The following is a 15000-nucleotide window of genomic DNA, read 5'->3' on the forward strand; positions in this document are numbered from 1 at the left end:
ACAATGGTGGATTCTTCTCCGTTGTAGTTCGGGAGAGCCTCGTCGGTGCGGCAGCAAGACGTTCGGAGGGGTATACGGCGGAGGAGGACCTAATGGGCCCAGGTAGATCTGGTGGGTTGCGTTTTCTGGCGATCCGGGGTTGGAATTCGGCGGCGTTGGAGGATATATCACGGTGTAATCGCGAGGAGGTTGAACAACTTTTAGCTGACTGTAATGTGCGCGACTGTCAGCTCCAAGGTGATTATTGCTTGCTACACCATTGATAGGGACAGCGTTAACTGTTGTGACCGTTGTAGTGTTTGAAAATACTGTAGGAAGCGCGAAATTGTCTACATCTGTCACGAAAACTTTCTCAGGCAAAGCAGGGAGCGAATTCATCGTCGCGTTGTTGTTAATATCTACAATGATACAGTCATCACCATCGTCGTCAAACGTAAAGAAATCGTTCACTACGTTGGCGCTTTCTCGTCGAAATTTTCTCTTTCTTGTTATCGATGGACTCATTGTTAGTGGCGAAGGAGCTGTGCCTTGAAGGTATGCCTCCATTTCCCACATTGTCTGTAGAGAGAAAATATGCTGACGTTAAAAATTCGTCTTGTCAAATATGGCGCAAAAATAGCGTGGGCTAGGATGTTGTTTATTTCATAGTAATCTATGTTGGTTTCACGGGTTGTGTCAAGAACTAATCTCTCTTTATTACTCGAAAGCCACAGTCAGAAGTTAAACAACTTTTTAAGAATTAAAAAATGTTTGCGGGATAGAAAACTTCAACGCGATAAACAACACAATCAATTTTGGTTGAGCGTGCTGAATAAATCTAAATTCGCAAACCACTAAACTATCCCGCCCGATTATGATTGTTCAGGATGGCACGAGTTTGATTTGCATCTATAGAAGTCGTCCCAGGTCGCTATAACACATGATAATTTCAATTCTAACCCGTTCATATTCTATCTAAAATAATCCAAGAAAAATTCGTCCCCGCAATAAATTAAAGCGGTTACGCTTCAGTTAGCGCTTGAGTCTGTAAAGAGCTTCGAATTTCTTGTCGCGTGAATAGTATTTCGTTTAAACCAAAGCTGAAGGAATTCGTGTGGTATAAACGCGGTTCAACAATTCAACCAACCTGTTGCATTTCGTCAAGTCTCGCCATGGATGTGTACTGCGCGCTTGGTGCCGTCGGCCGCACAAAGTTATGAACAGTGGTAGCCAAGTCACACTCAGCAGCCCCTTCAACGACTGTCCTAGCCTCTTGTATGACTGACACTGGCAAACTTGCGAGAGCCATGATGACTTGATCGGTTTATAATATCCTGACTTGTGTCGATCTCTCAGCTGTAAGTAATCAGATGATTGAGTATTCCCCACAGGCCGCTGATTTTGCCTGTTTACAGTAGTGATGTTACTGGTTCACTTCGATTTCCGATCTTGGTTTGAATGGTACGAAGACATAGCTTTATATGCGAGTTCGCAGAGATTGCTCGTCTACTTCGTGACCAAATATGGCAAATGTAGGCGTGTTGGCCAAATCTTCTTTGCGGTTTGAGCTCAAACAATCAGCATCCTCTTGGGACTCTCTGTTGGCCAATCAGAGCTCACAGATTTCTAAGTCCTGCTCGTGATGACGTCAATTGGGAGCAATTAGTCCTCGGGGGTCATCGTAAGTGATCTTTGCGCGATTTGATTGGACAATAGCTGATGGCCCTGTAATTCTTTGAACGATCAAAACAACTTGATTATTATAATTTTGACATTTGAAATGAATCCTTTGTCTATTAAAATAAACACATGAAAGACAATAACAAGTTGTAATTTCAGCTCGACAGTTTCCGTGCTAGAAGATTCCACGAATCTGCATGCCATTGGTGATCTTTGCTTCTTCCGAGCAATCTAGGAGTGCACGCTCGTGCTTTTTTCATCATAATTACGGGCATCTTAGAGATTTAACAGCATTGAAAACTACGATTTAATGCCCAGTGATCAAGTCATTATTGTTAAGAGACAATCATCGAGGCACTCAAGCGAACTACGCTATTGTTTGTGCGGTCGTGGGAAAATAACTGTTATGGTTCTCATCGTCGGAAAACATGACCAAATCGGGAAGTGGCGATCTTTTACGAGTGTGACGTCACAAGTGGTTATCAATGAACTGTCTAAGTGATATGGAGGAAAGGTCGGCTGCTGTTGATAAAATTAAAACGCTTTGTTCGGCTTAGCTTTATTTTATCACGATATCTAATCAAAGATTTGTAATTTATCCCCCAAAAGAAGCATTCCATGAAGGATCTTACTGACAGAAACTTTCGCAGAAATTTGTGCCTGTTTGTAGTTTTGATTGGAATCAAAACAAGGCGTTTGCTGTCTTCATTTTCTCTTTGATTCTCGAAGGGTTTCAAGGTTTTTTTTTCGTCAAAACAACACTTAGCTTAAAAAATATTTGTGAATATACTTGCAGACCTGAGTTAATTTTGCACATTGTTTATATGCATTTTTCCTCTTATATTGTACAATATTAAGTAGTATCACGAAGGTCCTCTATTTTGCCCTTTGTAGGAAGTTGCGGATTTAATCGAGATAAGCTGCATCTCCTGCGGCAGTCCTCGAAAGAGAGCGCAATGAGCCAGCACTAATGTAGACTGCGATCTAAATAACGCCTGATCGCAGGTTAGCACCAATGTTACAATGAATGAAAGAAAAGTCAACAACAATCCACGTGCCAGCTAAGTTTAAATTTAAGCTTAATACCTGAGGATTTGATACGCTTTGAGGCTAATATTTTTATCAGTTATTGATGAAAGCGACGAAAACGGGAAGGTATCCTTTGTTAGTTGCAAACTTTGGATTAATTTTTTAAAATTAACACTGAGATTAAAAGTGGTACTTTTGGGATTAATAGAGCACGCAAAAGCTCAAAGAACTACAACTATTTCATTCATTTTGCTGAATGTTCCCTGCAGATTATCGTGCATTCCAAGGCTCACACCGAAAGCTATCTCCTTGCACGCTCGAGATGCCGATAAGTCAACGAGATGCTTCGGCAGGAAACCGTAAAGAACCATCGGAATGTCGAAAGCCGATATCATCCTGGGAGGCCCTCGTGTATTATCTTCGTAGGCGGAGCCGAAAATTGCCGACCGTCGCGGTTAAGAATATAATGAGTTCATTGAAAATTGCCGATTGTCTCCGATCATAATAGTAGAAATAGTGCAACAGCTTTACTGGGCGTCACCCGAGGTCAAGTGGAAAGGTCGACCGCAAGGAACCAAAAATAATCTACTTCATAGTCCGATGCGTGTCTCGATGTTTACATGAGATCGTGTAGAGAATGTGCGGCGGTTTATTCATTCACTGTAAGCATGAAACACTGGAGTGGCAAAATATCGGTGCTTGTTTAACTCTCGTTTAAAAAAAATATGCTACGCTGTTGACGCTATCAAATGAATAGCCGCTATTCTGTCTAGTGAATGTGTTGTACATCAGATGATCTGTAGGTGGACTAAGATGAAATTTCCTTGCTAACTTTCTTTTTTCATCGGCAAAATTGCTTACCTTTACCAGCGAACTGGACTGTAAAATCGAGATTTACTACCCTCTTTACTACGAGAAAGATGTCAGGAGAAACAGCATGCCCGTTTAAATCAATGCACAGATAGTTACACTTCTTATCCCCGCTAAATCGGCAACAGTTGCGAGCTATTTTAAAACCTTTAAAAATACAGAGGGTTAACAAAAATGACATTCTTGCGTTTAATTCAAAGAACAAGTTTTGGTCGACCGAGAACAAAACCTTAGTTCCTTTCTGGGGTCTTGGTTAAAATAAAGTGTTATGTTATCAATAAAGTAAAGCTATGTTTATTCAATAGGACTACAAACCATTTGCAAACAATTATTCTTACGGGCACGGTTTTCGACTGGTCTATTTTTGTCGTGGCTTTCGGAAGTGTTCGTGATCTCTCGTCGCTAATTCGGCTTCCTGCGGCGCTGCCGTAGAGCAATGACGTCAATTGCGGTTTTCCGGTGAGGATCGTGTAACAAACAAGTTTTTACCTCCTGGAAAGCGTCAGCAATTTTGTTGAATACGAAAAAATGCTGGAGTCGCTGCGGAGAGTTGAAGCGTGTGTAAGAGCAAAAGAACGAGCTTTACTAACAGGGTTGTTTGAAACACCTTTGAGTGATTCGTTCAGCATGAAGTGGATAGGATGTGAACATACAAACACAGATAAGGCCTGACAAATATGCAGACTGTTGTGATAGTTCACGGCAGAGGTAAATCAGCATTAATCTCGAAATTCCTAGTAACAACCCCAGATTATGAAAGCCAAGGAAATCAAGATCGGTCCTTTCAAAGTAATTACCTTAAATTCTTATAACTCTTAAACTAGCGCGGGAGATTGTTACAGGTATTTTTCTGCCTAACATTTCGTCTGGAAGTTTACAGCGGACGCGATAGTTCTGATAATTGTTACCATGTGTACGCGTAGTAGTAAGAATCTTTCGCGTTATTAATTTGAAGTCGCCAGAATCAGTGTGTAAGGGGACATGGAAACCATCCATCGGTGACAAACTCGTCTGTGAAAGAGAGCTTAGTAATTTCGTTGACAAATCTGCCATCAAAGTTGTAAACAACGGAGAACCAGTGGGCGATTTTACCACGCGCGTTCTCAAAGATCACCTGGTAATTTCTCGCACACGGTGGATCGATGCTGCCGAATTCTTGGTGAAATGAAGATACCTTGTCTAATAACCTTCTCCTGTTCAAGAAAGGCGACTGTAAATCGCCTGAAAGACCTGCAAAGGAAAACAATTTAAACTAACATGCTTTCATCAACGGCTCCTTTAGGAGCCACAAAACTTGCAAAATCATAACTTTGCAGCATCTCTGTTGATGTGTTTTTTGAACAAAAGACTTTATTTTGGGGTTTGTGATTATGGAAATTTACAGATTTCTTCCAAGATGTTCTCGTTAGATAAATTGCATCCCAATTTTGGACGAAATTTTACTTAAAAAGATATGGCTTCGGCAGGATCCCAGAGACTTATTGGCGTTAACATGGGTTCAAAGTAAGTAGTGATTTTTCAATACATTGTACTCGTACACTCAACTCGATGTATGTAGCATTTTGATATTTCTGAACAAAGCTGCCGCAGATTTATATTTCTTACTGTGGTCCCCAAAAAACTCAAACAATCCGAGATCGTCTGAAAATATCATTTATTCACAATCAACAATAGCGTCTTAACCGGGCGGGGATTTAACACTAAGCTTAATTTTTCCACCCACTGTTTGTGCTATCTCTTTAGCACTAAGTGATCAGGTGTAACCAGTGACTTGAAGTGATCGCGACTAAATTTATGTTTGTTTTCCTCTTTCAGCGTCCCTCAAAAGAGGAAGAAGGAGTTTGTAAATGACGAACAATCTGTTGTGTGTCAGGTATTATAACACACGTACAATGTTACCATCATTTTCCGCTGTGCAGAATAATTGTTTGGTTAAGAACTATCACAATTTGTTTATTTAATAAAACATCGCGAATCAATGCGGAAAATTCATGAGTTTAAATGGTTGCAGTCGCCAGTGTAAACAATTATACCGAATTCCTGAACTGCGAAATATTTGGACTTTGATTAATAACAAACAATCCATGTGGATTTCCAGCCTTCTTCAAAAAATTCATTTTTATTTTTCAAGCTCACGGTGTTAACAAAATTAGGCATTTATAGTTTTGTCATCATTCTACTTATTCCTTCATTGTGGTTTCATGCTAGAAACTGTGAAAACTTCACACCGGCTTGTGTTCATGGATAGGAAGTCCATTATAACATTAGCACTCGAATAGATACCCCTGGGTGACAGAGGATTTTTTTTCTAGGTCGTAGAGCGCTTAGCGATTTCAAATCAATCCTAAATTATCCGCGAGCACGTTCGACACGAAAGAGCTATAAAGGCCTTTACTGTCTTCAACTAAAGACTGAATCAGCTGAATAAAGAAAACTGAGCTAGTCTTGCCGTTAATTGACACCTCACTTTCTGAAGTTAAGGACGGTGCCAACTATTGTTATTGCGCATACGTTCTGTGCATCTCGAGATACTCGGGTTTCCTATCGGTGATGCTTACCAATACAGGGATATTTTTGCGCGGTTTAAAACTATCCGGAGAAAGTAGATCTTAGTAATTACTCTTGGTATCCAAAAAGAAAATTGGGGGTAACCATGCATTTTTGAGAGATAATTCATTTTCAATTTGAGAAAGAACGCCCTGCATTGCTTTGCATTTTAAGGCTTTTTACAAATATTATTCATCAATTATCTTTGCAAAAATGCGTGGTTACTCGCAACCGCAACTTTCTTTGTGGATTTCAATAACACTTGTTTAAGATCTACATTTGCTGCATAATCATAAACCGGGTCAAAAATACCTTTGAATTAGTCCTCAGAAAGTCGAGGTCCTCGGTGTAAGACCTGTATGAATACAAATTAAAGATGAACCTACTTTCTAGCGACCAAGCATACACGAGTTTGTTACACTAGCTCCGCAAAAGGTCGGAGCAAGTTCGTCTCTAGTTCGGAGCACTCGGGTTGTCTCCCGAATTACTGTCGACACAATTTCGGCGATCAAAAGGTAAACGATCAAATTTGTCAGTAACAGCAATCAAAACTACTAAAGACCAACACAATACTTCTTCTCTGTTAAAATTTAATATATCTTGTCAGATTTTACTGAGTATAACTAAATACACTTTAGTCAGCTCAGCTATACTTCAGAATTCTCGGTCACTGTTTCGATTCCACCTACGAATCACAAGCGTGAATCTTTTCCAAGAGTTTTGTTCGGGTTGCTCACTTTAATCATTCTAACATCGCTGAAAGATATTTCTTAATCCGATATACATTTCAAGTCGATGCGGATTTCACTGCTCATTAAATTTCTTAGTTTACTTAAATTGAAGTATTTCCCCCCAAATTGCTTTTATTTGCTCTTTTTGATTGTTTATGCAAGAAAATGCAGTCGCTAAGCCGGATTTCCTTAACCCTGTTGCTGTGGTGAACTGAAACAGTTTAGAAGTTCCTGTCACGTCCGTTGGATTTCTCACTGTTAATCACAAAAGAGAAACAGCTACGCCAAGAAATATAATTATATGTAGTTGTTTTAGTGTATTTCACTTTTCTAATCCTGCTTTAACTTCAAAACTCCATAGAGAACTCGGTCTTGTCATCTTTTGCTAAAACGAAGACCAGTTGTAGTGTTTTTTTTTTGTAATTAGCTAGAATTTATTTCCCAATCGTGTACCGGCATTCATTTTCTCCGGTGCTAAGAGAGTTTTAAAGGAAATTATCGTTTCTAATAGGCCCTCCGCGCTCCTTTCCTTTACGGTAATCTTCGTAAAGGAAAGGAGCGCGGAGGGCCTATTAGAAACGATAATTTCCATCGACGGTCGATGCGATGGGCCTCCTACCTCTGTGTTTGTTTGGTTTTTCTTTTTCAAAAAAAAAAAAAAACTTTTGTGCAGTTTCATGTACCCAACTCACATATTTTTGCGCAGGTTTTAGCGAAATAGAGAGACTGCACGTATTCTTCTAAGATTGCCCTGGTACGGAAATGAGGTCTGGCTTCGGTCTTGCTTCATGGGCCAGAAGAGTTTATACCTGGTTTTGTTAAGTCATGCAGAATAGCGACCTAACAAAGTAAATTTACCTTTTGTGAAAATATAACAATTGTGCATTCTGAAACAGGAATGTTTCTGAAGTTGAGCGGTCCGAGGTGACTGATCGTGGCCATGCAACCGCATTCAGTTCAGACTGAACACTGGTCGTGGTGCCCCATTTTCAAGAGTTAGAACGACCGTACTAACACTCAGTCTTCAAAAGGATTCCCCAGATTAGTAACCCAAAGCGAGCGTGTTTCGTATTTCTTATGTCACGCTATGTCAGTCAAACCTCAAACTGACACTAAAATACGTCTTTGTATCAATGAAGACCAAGAAATAATGGCGTACTTTTGTTGCCAATATCAATTAAAGTGCACTGAAGCTATTTTTTGTTATTTGCATCCATGGATGGAGAGATGGAAATGGATTGAAATTTGAAAAAAAAAAAAAGACCAGTTTAAATACGAAGATTAAATACGAATAGCTCTTTGTGCAATAAATATATTTCATATCTTGTCTGTGGGTTGTCAGGAATGTTGCACTCATTGTGAACTAAACTACTAATTTAGATTTTTGCCTAGTTTTGACCAAAGAACATCAAATTTAGTATGACATTGCCCCTTTAATCATATCCTTTGCCGGTTTGGCAGGACTCCGGGAGTATAGGACATCGAATCTCAAGCCAGCAAGCCTTGGTTGCATTTGTCAACACATTGGGGTGCAGGGATGGCGTAGTGGTGAGAGCGCTCGCCTCCCACCGATGTGACCCGGGTTCGATTCCCTGACTCGGCGTCATATTTGGGTTGAGTTTGTTGGTTCTCTACTCTACACCGAGAGGTTTTCTCTGGGTACTCCGGTTTCCCCTCTCCTCAAAAACCAACATTTGACTTGATTTGTGTTAATTGTTAATTTCAATTTACAGTGTCGCCAAATAGTGCTTCAGCGCTAGAACGTCTAGCCACTGAAATAAAGTCCACCTTTCTTTTCGTAAACTCAGAAGAATTACAACAAGTATCACAGTCATAACAAACCCTACAGCGGAAGGATTACAAGTGATAGTTGGTGAGTGTGTGTGAGTTCTTAAATCGTGTTTAGCATTTCGCGTGTGCAAATTTTGCCGACTCAGTACGAAAGGGTAGAATTGTTTTAAAAACAATGTCCTTAGGAAATCGTATGTAAAAGTCTTGGTCTAGTCAGCAGTTGGTCCTTCGTGTAGGAATTTGTGGGGAGTTTTATTGTTTAAGTTTGGATGACTTCATTGAAAAAGTGATATAAGGAATCGTACTTGGGAAATAAATTTGTCAGCAAAGGGAATATTCCCGCGATTCAGCCGACCGTCATAAAAATATCTGTACGGTTGATCATAAGGAACACGTTGTTTCGCTTGAAATATGAACTCGTGTCACACTTTTCCTGTGGGGAACTTGCCTTGTTCCTGTAACCGCTTATACATCTATTTCCTCCTGTCCAAACACAATCATGACACAAACATCTGCTGCAGCAATACAATTGGAGAGGTCCCATGTAAAAAGAATTCTGTGTTATAGCCTCACAAAGGCGCTAACATTCCGAAAATAAATTCAAACCTTTTAGGATCAATGGTCATTGGGATTTCGGGATTTTCGATATGAAAATCTTCACCATCATCGGAAGTATTTCGAATAGGATTAGAAATGCCAAAAAAAAGGATTAAAAATGCCTCGCTGAACGCTACATAAATCACAACTGATGTTTGCTTAATGAGTTTGGTGCTGTGACTGATTTAAAGAAAAGCAATCACCACAAAATGAATGAACAAAACTATTGGAACTTTTCACTGCCCGAAGGCTTTCGTACGGACTGGACTGCCATTTCTCGTCGGGCTCAGTCGGTGGCGTGTCGGCAATTATCGGTATGTTTCGCCACGTCGATGTTTTTTTGCGATCCGGCGATGGGTGGACCTGCTTTGGAATGCGTTTAATATGGAGTGGAATGTGTCCTTCAGTTAGTTTAGAAACACAATAGCTTTTGTGGTATTCTTAATTACATAACCCCTTCGATGTAACCGTCGCGGTTTTTCAAGGTTTATAAAAGGTTTATGAGCTGGGATAAAAAATATAATAATAATAATAATAATAATAATGAACTTTATTTATGTGTCAACTGTACATCGTATAGAAATCAAATCAACACATACTAATCGATCCCGGTCAATTATACGGCTCGATTATTTTGCTCACGGAGAAATTTCGTTGGAGATATTTAGCAGCCGCAAACTACAGGCTACAGTTTGTTATTGAAGCACGAAAATGTTCTCATTTTAATTACTCAATCTGTTTTTAGGAGTTTCTTGACATCTGTTGATATAAACGGGCAAGAACTCCGAGCTAAAACAAAACAAGTTGTTCGACTTTTTTGCAATACGCAAATTTCAGCGTGATGTCATTTCGCTGCCGTTTGCTGTTCGATCACGCGTTGCCAGATGCCCGTCCGATTTCAAGCATTTCTCGGTGCTCACAGTCATGGCCCTGCATACTTTATCCTTCTACCATCCTCTCACTTTTGAATTCTTGAGAAAATTAGCGGAATATCGCTGAAGTAGGTCGATCACCTCCGTCATTCTTTCATAGGAATGGACCGAGCAAGGAAATTAAGTTAATTAACGAGTGTCGAAGTTTTTGTTAGGAATTTTTTACTCTAGCTTACTCTAGGTGTCCGTAAGTATATTTTGGGTTTTTGGAGCGCAAAGCCGAAGCGGCAGTCTTTGATCCTTTTACTTTTAATTGTTGTGAAATACAGAAACAACCATTTTATAATGACTGCTTCCGTATTATTTTAAAACACTTGTGAAATGAGGAGTTAAAACATGTAGGTCGTTTGGAGATTTGAAATCCTTGACCGTCTGTCGACGCGCATCAGGCACTTTGTATACAGACACTAAAAAGATTACCCTTTGTTTGTATTCTCAGTTACAATGGTATTGCACAAAAAGAAAAACCGAACAAATGAGCTGCAGATATCAGCGAACAAGTATTCATGATTTTATTCGTTGACTTATTGATGAGAAAGCTTCGTATATAAGTTGTTTGATTTGTCAGATTAAACTGTGTTTTACCAATTTCATCAAACAAAGAGATCGGATCATGCCCTGAGAATATTAAACGGAAAGCTTATTCCGTAATCCGGAATCCAAATTGAAGTCCTTTAATTGGAGGAAGAAATGATGTACCCGGTAGTAAAACTAATCAAATCATGACTCTTAGAGTCAGAATTATTCTTATAAATCTGAGGGAAATTCGGTTGAATTATCTGACTGCCGACTGGCGAAAAATTTCCCGGAAAACTGAAAAACGTTTGCTGTGCTCCCGAAGATTTCCATGCGTATATTATAAAGTGGCATTCAAACACGTTCCAATAAATCAGCAGTAGTTAGGGATCTATCCGGAAAAATTCCACTTTCCTTTTTTGTGAAGTGAAGTTAAACGACTGATTTAAACCTGAGTTGATGTCCCTTCGCGGGGGTTGCGTCTCTTAGCTCGATCTTTATGGCACATCTGACTGCCAATCTTCAAAGCCATGTAAAGTAGTGCTGACAGACGAGAGGATTTTGAATTTCCTAAAAGATGAAAGACGAGGCCTTAACCTCTAGCCGTTGTTGTCTGTAATGTGGGTTGTTTTTAATAATTGAAGTTACCACCGAGCCGAAGTTTCTCGGTTGTTTCGGTGTGGCCGCGTTGTTTGAAATATTTCTTCGACTGTTGGGAAAAAAAGAAGGCATTTATGAGGATGGAATTCTGTTAGTACTAACACTGGAACACTGAACTAGAACACTGTACAAGACCAGGAAACCCATGACCCGGAGCCTACAGCTCCCATACTGGGCCTATGTAACGGCATTTTTACAGACCGATCTATTTTTAGACTATCTTTTCCGAAACTGAAAGGCAGTTCCGGTTCGGTGACCCTATGACGTCAGCTTAATTTCTTGTAATTGTTCATCGGGCTCCTGTCGGAGTCTCATTAGCGGGAAATTCAATCTAAAAATAAATCGGTCTGTGAAAACGCCTTGACACGAACACAATAGAGTTGTAGGCTCCGGGTATTTATCAATTTAATGAACTGTTTCTGGTCCATTAATCATGATTAATTAAAGAAGCGTTTGTGTACACTTCTCGGAAGTGTGGCACACGGAAGTAAAGAAAAGGAAAGGTACCTTAAACCGGCCTAAACCGACCTAAACCGGCCATACCTAAACCAGCCATATTCTGTCTAACGCCAGACGATTTTACTTGTCAATGGGGAACCCCCACGAAGGACCAACTGCTGACTAGACCAAGACTTTTAAATACGATTTCCTAAAGACATTGTTTTTGAAACAATTCTATCCTTCCGTACTGAGTCGGCAAAATTTGCACAACTATCACTTGTAATCCTTCCAGCTGTAGGGTTTGTTATGACTGTGATACTTGTTGTAATTCTTCTGAGTTTACGAAAAGAAAGGTGGACTTTATTTCAGTGTCTAGACGTTCTAGCGCTGAAGCACCAATTGGGGACACTGTAAACTGAAACTAATAATTAACGCATATTCAAGTCAAATCAAAAAATGTTGGCTCTTGAGGAGAGGAGAAAACCGAAGTACCCGGAGAAAACCTCTCGGTGGAGAGTAGAGAACCAACAAACTCAACTCACTTACGACGGCGAGTCTCGGAATTAAACCCAGGTCGGGTGGGAGGCGAGTGGCTCTCGCCACTGCGCCGCGGAAGTGTCGTACGCGGAAGTATTCAGGTGTTTCGAGAACCGAGAAATTTTCACGGGTTACTTTGTTCAGTTCAGTTTTTTCTTTTTTTGCCTTCTCATATGTAAAGTCTAATGGGTTTTCAAAAAGAAAACTGTTAAATGGAGCAAGGAAAATGACTACTTTTTGTCCGAGAGTTTTTTTTTCACTCTTACAGACAGTAAATATTAAAATTGCATAATCCCTTCATGATGATCAGGAAAGGAGTGTTAGCAACTATTAAATGTAAACTCGATTGTTCCACAAGCGCATCATTATTTTCTTTGGCCACAGTTCTTGTTGATTTTTATCAGAAAAATTGTAAACAAGGAATTCTTTTCCCATGAGTGAATTTCAAATTTACTATGACGTTTTAAGACACTGCGTGGGTGTATTGTAGTCTGGCGACAAACCGTTGCGTCATTGTGTTGTCTGTTGAGCAAGCAACAGCGATTTTAAAGAATTAGGCGCCATTTCCGGCGAATGTATTTTCAAACACAGGCTATACAAGGTTTTTATAATATTGTACACATTTTCTTCGTTGTCTGCCATGCTTACAACTATTCATGATTTTATTGGTTGACCTTTTGGTGAGAAAGCTTCGTATATAAAGTTATTTAATTTGCCATATTAAAATTTTTTTTTTACCAATTTCATCAAACAAGGAGCCTAAAAATAACATGGGCGGCAAAAAAGATGCTAAGAATCGGATCGTGCCCTGAGAATATTAACGGATTGGAGTTAGAAATGATGTACCCATTAGTAAAACTAATCAAATCATGACTCTTAGAGTCAGAATTATTCTTAATATAAATCTGACGGAAATTCGGTTGAATTATGTGACTGTCCGGCTGGCGAAATTTTTCCCGGAAAACTAAAAAAATTTTGCTGTGCTCCCGAAGATCTTCGCTGAGGTTTTCGAACTTGTTTTTAACAGTTTGGATTTTTTACTGTTTTGCGGATGACTTATTTCACGAAGAGTGCCGTATTGAACTTGGAGTATAGGAATATATCGAAATTCCTATTTTACTTTTCTCTGATTTAGCCATAATCGCAATACTAGAAATAATCGGGAAAATCGGAGAGTCGTATTGAACTTAGAGAATAGGAATAATCGTAGAATCGGAAGAATCGTATAATCGGCAAAATCGTAATTTACTATTGAACTTAGAGAATAGGAATAATCGTAGAATCGTATAATCGGCAAAATCGTAAAATACTATTGAACTTAGAGAATAGGAATAATCGTAGAATCGGAAGAGTCGTATAATCGGGAAAATGGGAGAATGGTTTAGAACGTGAGGAATCAGAGAATCGGAAAAATCGTATGTTGAAATTCATATTTTACTATTCTCCGATTTAGCCATAATCGCACTCTTCTGAAGCTCAGTTTATGTCCCTTCGCGGGGGTTGCGTCTCTTGGCACACTTGACTGCCAATCTTCAAAGCCGTGTAAAGAAGTGCTGACAGACGAGAAGATTTTGCATTTCCTGAAAGAGGAATACAAGATGAAAGAGGAGGCCTTAAAGTCTTGCTGTTGTTGTCTGCAATGGGGGTTGTTTTCAATAATTGAAGTTACCTAGCCGAAGTTTCTTGGTTGTTTCTGAGTTGTCCGTCTATGACAGTTTGGAATCGGTGTGGTCGCGTTGTTTGAAATATTTCTTCGACTGTTGGAAAAAAAGGGACTTTTACTTGTATACAAACGCCACCTATGAGGATGGAATTCTGTTAGTCCTAACACTAGAATACTGAACTAGAACACTGTACAAGACGAACTGACTAGATGTAATACGTATAATAAAGAGAGGAATCCTCTTTTGGTACAATGTGTTTACTTAAACGAGAGCTACAATATTAATCCCTTCGTGATGATTAGGAAAGGAGTGTTAGCAACTGTTAAATGTAAACTCGATTGTTCCACAAGCGCATCGTTTTTTTCTTTGGCCACAATTCTTGTTGATTTTTATCAGAAAAATTGTCAACAAGGAATTCTTTTCCCATGAGCGAATTTCAAATTTACTATGACGTTTAAGGACACCGCGTGGGTGTATTGTAGTCTGGCGACAAACCGTTACGTCATAGTGTTGTCTGTTGAGCAAGCAGCAGCGATTTTTAAAAATAGACGCCATTTCCGGCGAGCGCATTTTCAAACATTGGCTATACAAGGCTTTTATAATGTCGTACACTTTTTCGTCGTTGTCTGCCATGCATATATTTTGTAAGAACACTTGGCTCCTCGTTGAAAGAGATTTCAGGAGCAACGATTGTGGTTTCTATTCGAGTATAATAACTGCATCGTTCTTCCACTGCAGGCCGATAAACATAGTCGACAGAACACGAAAGAAGAGATGAGACTTGACGATCTCCACTTGTTTTCTTTTCTTTTCCGTTCAGGAAATGCACTGCCGAACGCATGATAAATCTTGTTTCCTTAATAAGTATGCATGGGAAGTGGTATAAACTCGAGTGCATTTCGTGATTTGTGGGCACGAGCGATGCCGCAGCGAGTTTCAACGTCACCAGTGACCATAAATTACGAAATGCACTCGAGTTTATTCACCGGTGACCATAAATTACGAAATGCACTCGAGTTTATACGA

The 15000-nt window shown here is 39.6% G+C and overlaps 2 protein-coding genes across 14 annotated transcripts in view; one reads left to right on the forward strand and one right to left on the reverse strand.

The window, feature by feature from the left end:
* LOC137999788 (Krueppel-like factor 5) overlaps positions 1 to 1460 on the reverse strand; it is a 2442-nt gene extending 982 nt beyond the window's left edge. Inside the window, exons 1-2 of the mRNA XM_068845701.1 lie at positions 1127 to 1460; positions 1 to 558 (exon numbers count right to left, since the gene is read on the reverse strand). The exon at positions 1 to 558 is cut by the window's left edge and continues 982 nt beyond it. Coding sequence (XP_068701802.1) covers positions 1 to 558; positions 1127 to 1288 — 720 coding nt within the window. The 5' untranslated portion in view covers positions 1289 to 1460. The remainder of the gene's footprint in view (positions 559 to 1126) is intronic.
* A 2145-nt stretch (positions 1461 to 3605) lies between these two features.
* LOC137999790 (uncharacterized) lies at positions 3606 to 14758 on the forward strand. Of its 13 annotated transcripts, none has more exons than XR_011123015.1 (4): positions 3606 to 4347; positions 5374 to 5431; positions 8645 to 8709; positions 14713 to 14758. XR_011123015.1 is itself a non-coding variant. In XM_068845703.1 (4 exons), exons 1-4 carry the CDS (start codon positions 5012 to 5014, stop codon positions 13981 to 13983), a joined length of 393 nt encoding a protein of 130 aa, XP_068701804.1. In that variant the 5' UTR covers positions 4783 to 5011; the 3' UTR covers positions 13984 to 14561. The 13 variants fall into 13 exon arrangements, 2 of the variants coding, with proteins under 2 accessions (XP_068701804.1, XP_068701805.1); XR_011123016.1 differs by lacking the exon at positions 14713 to 14758 and adding an exon at positions 13764 to 14561 and having other exon boundaries at positions 8570 to 8709; XR_011123011.1 differs by lacking the exon at positions 14713 to 14758 and adding an exon at positions 13764 to 14561 and having other exon boundaries at positions 3608 to 4266; positions 8570 to 8709.
* Positions 14759 to 15000: the final 242 nt, after the last annotated feature.

This window comes from Montipora foliosa, chromosome 4 (assembly GCF_036669935.1).
Source record: "Montipora foliosa isolate CH-2021 chromosome 4, ASM3666993v2, whole genome shotgun sequence".
Classification (NCBI taxonomy): Eukaryota; Metazoa; Cnidaria; class Anthozoa; order Scleractinia; family Acroporidae; genus Montipora; species Montipora foliosa.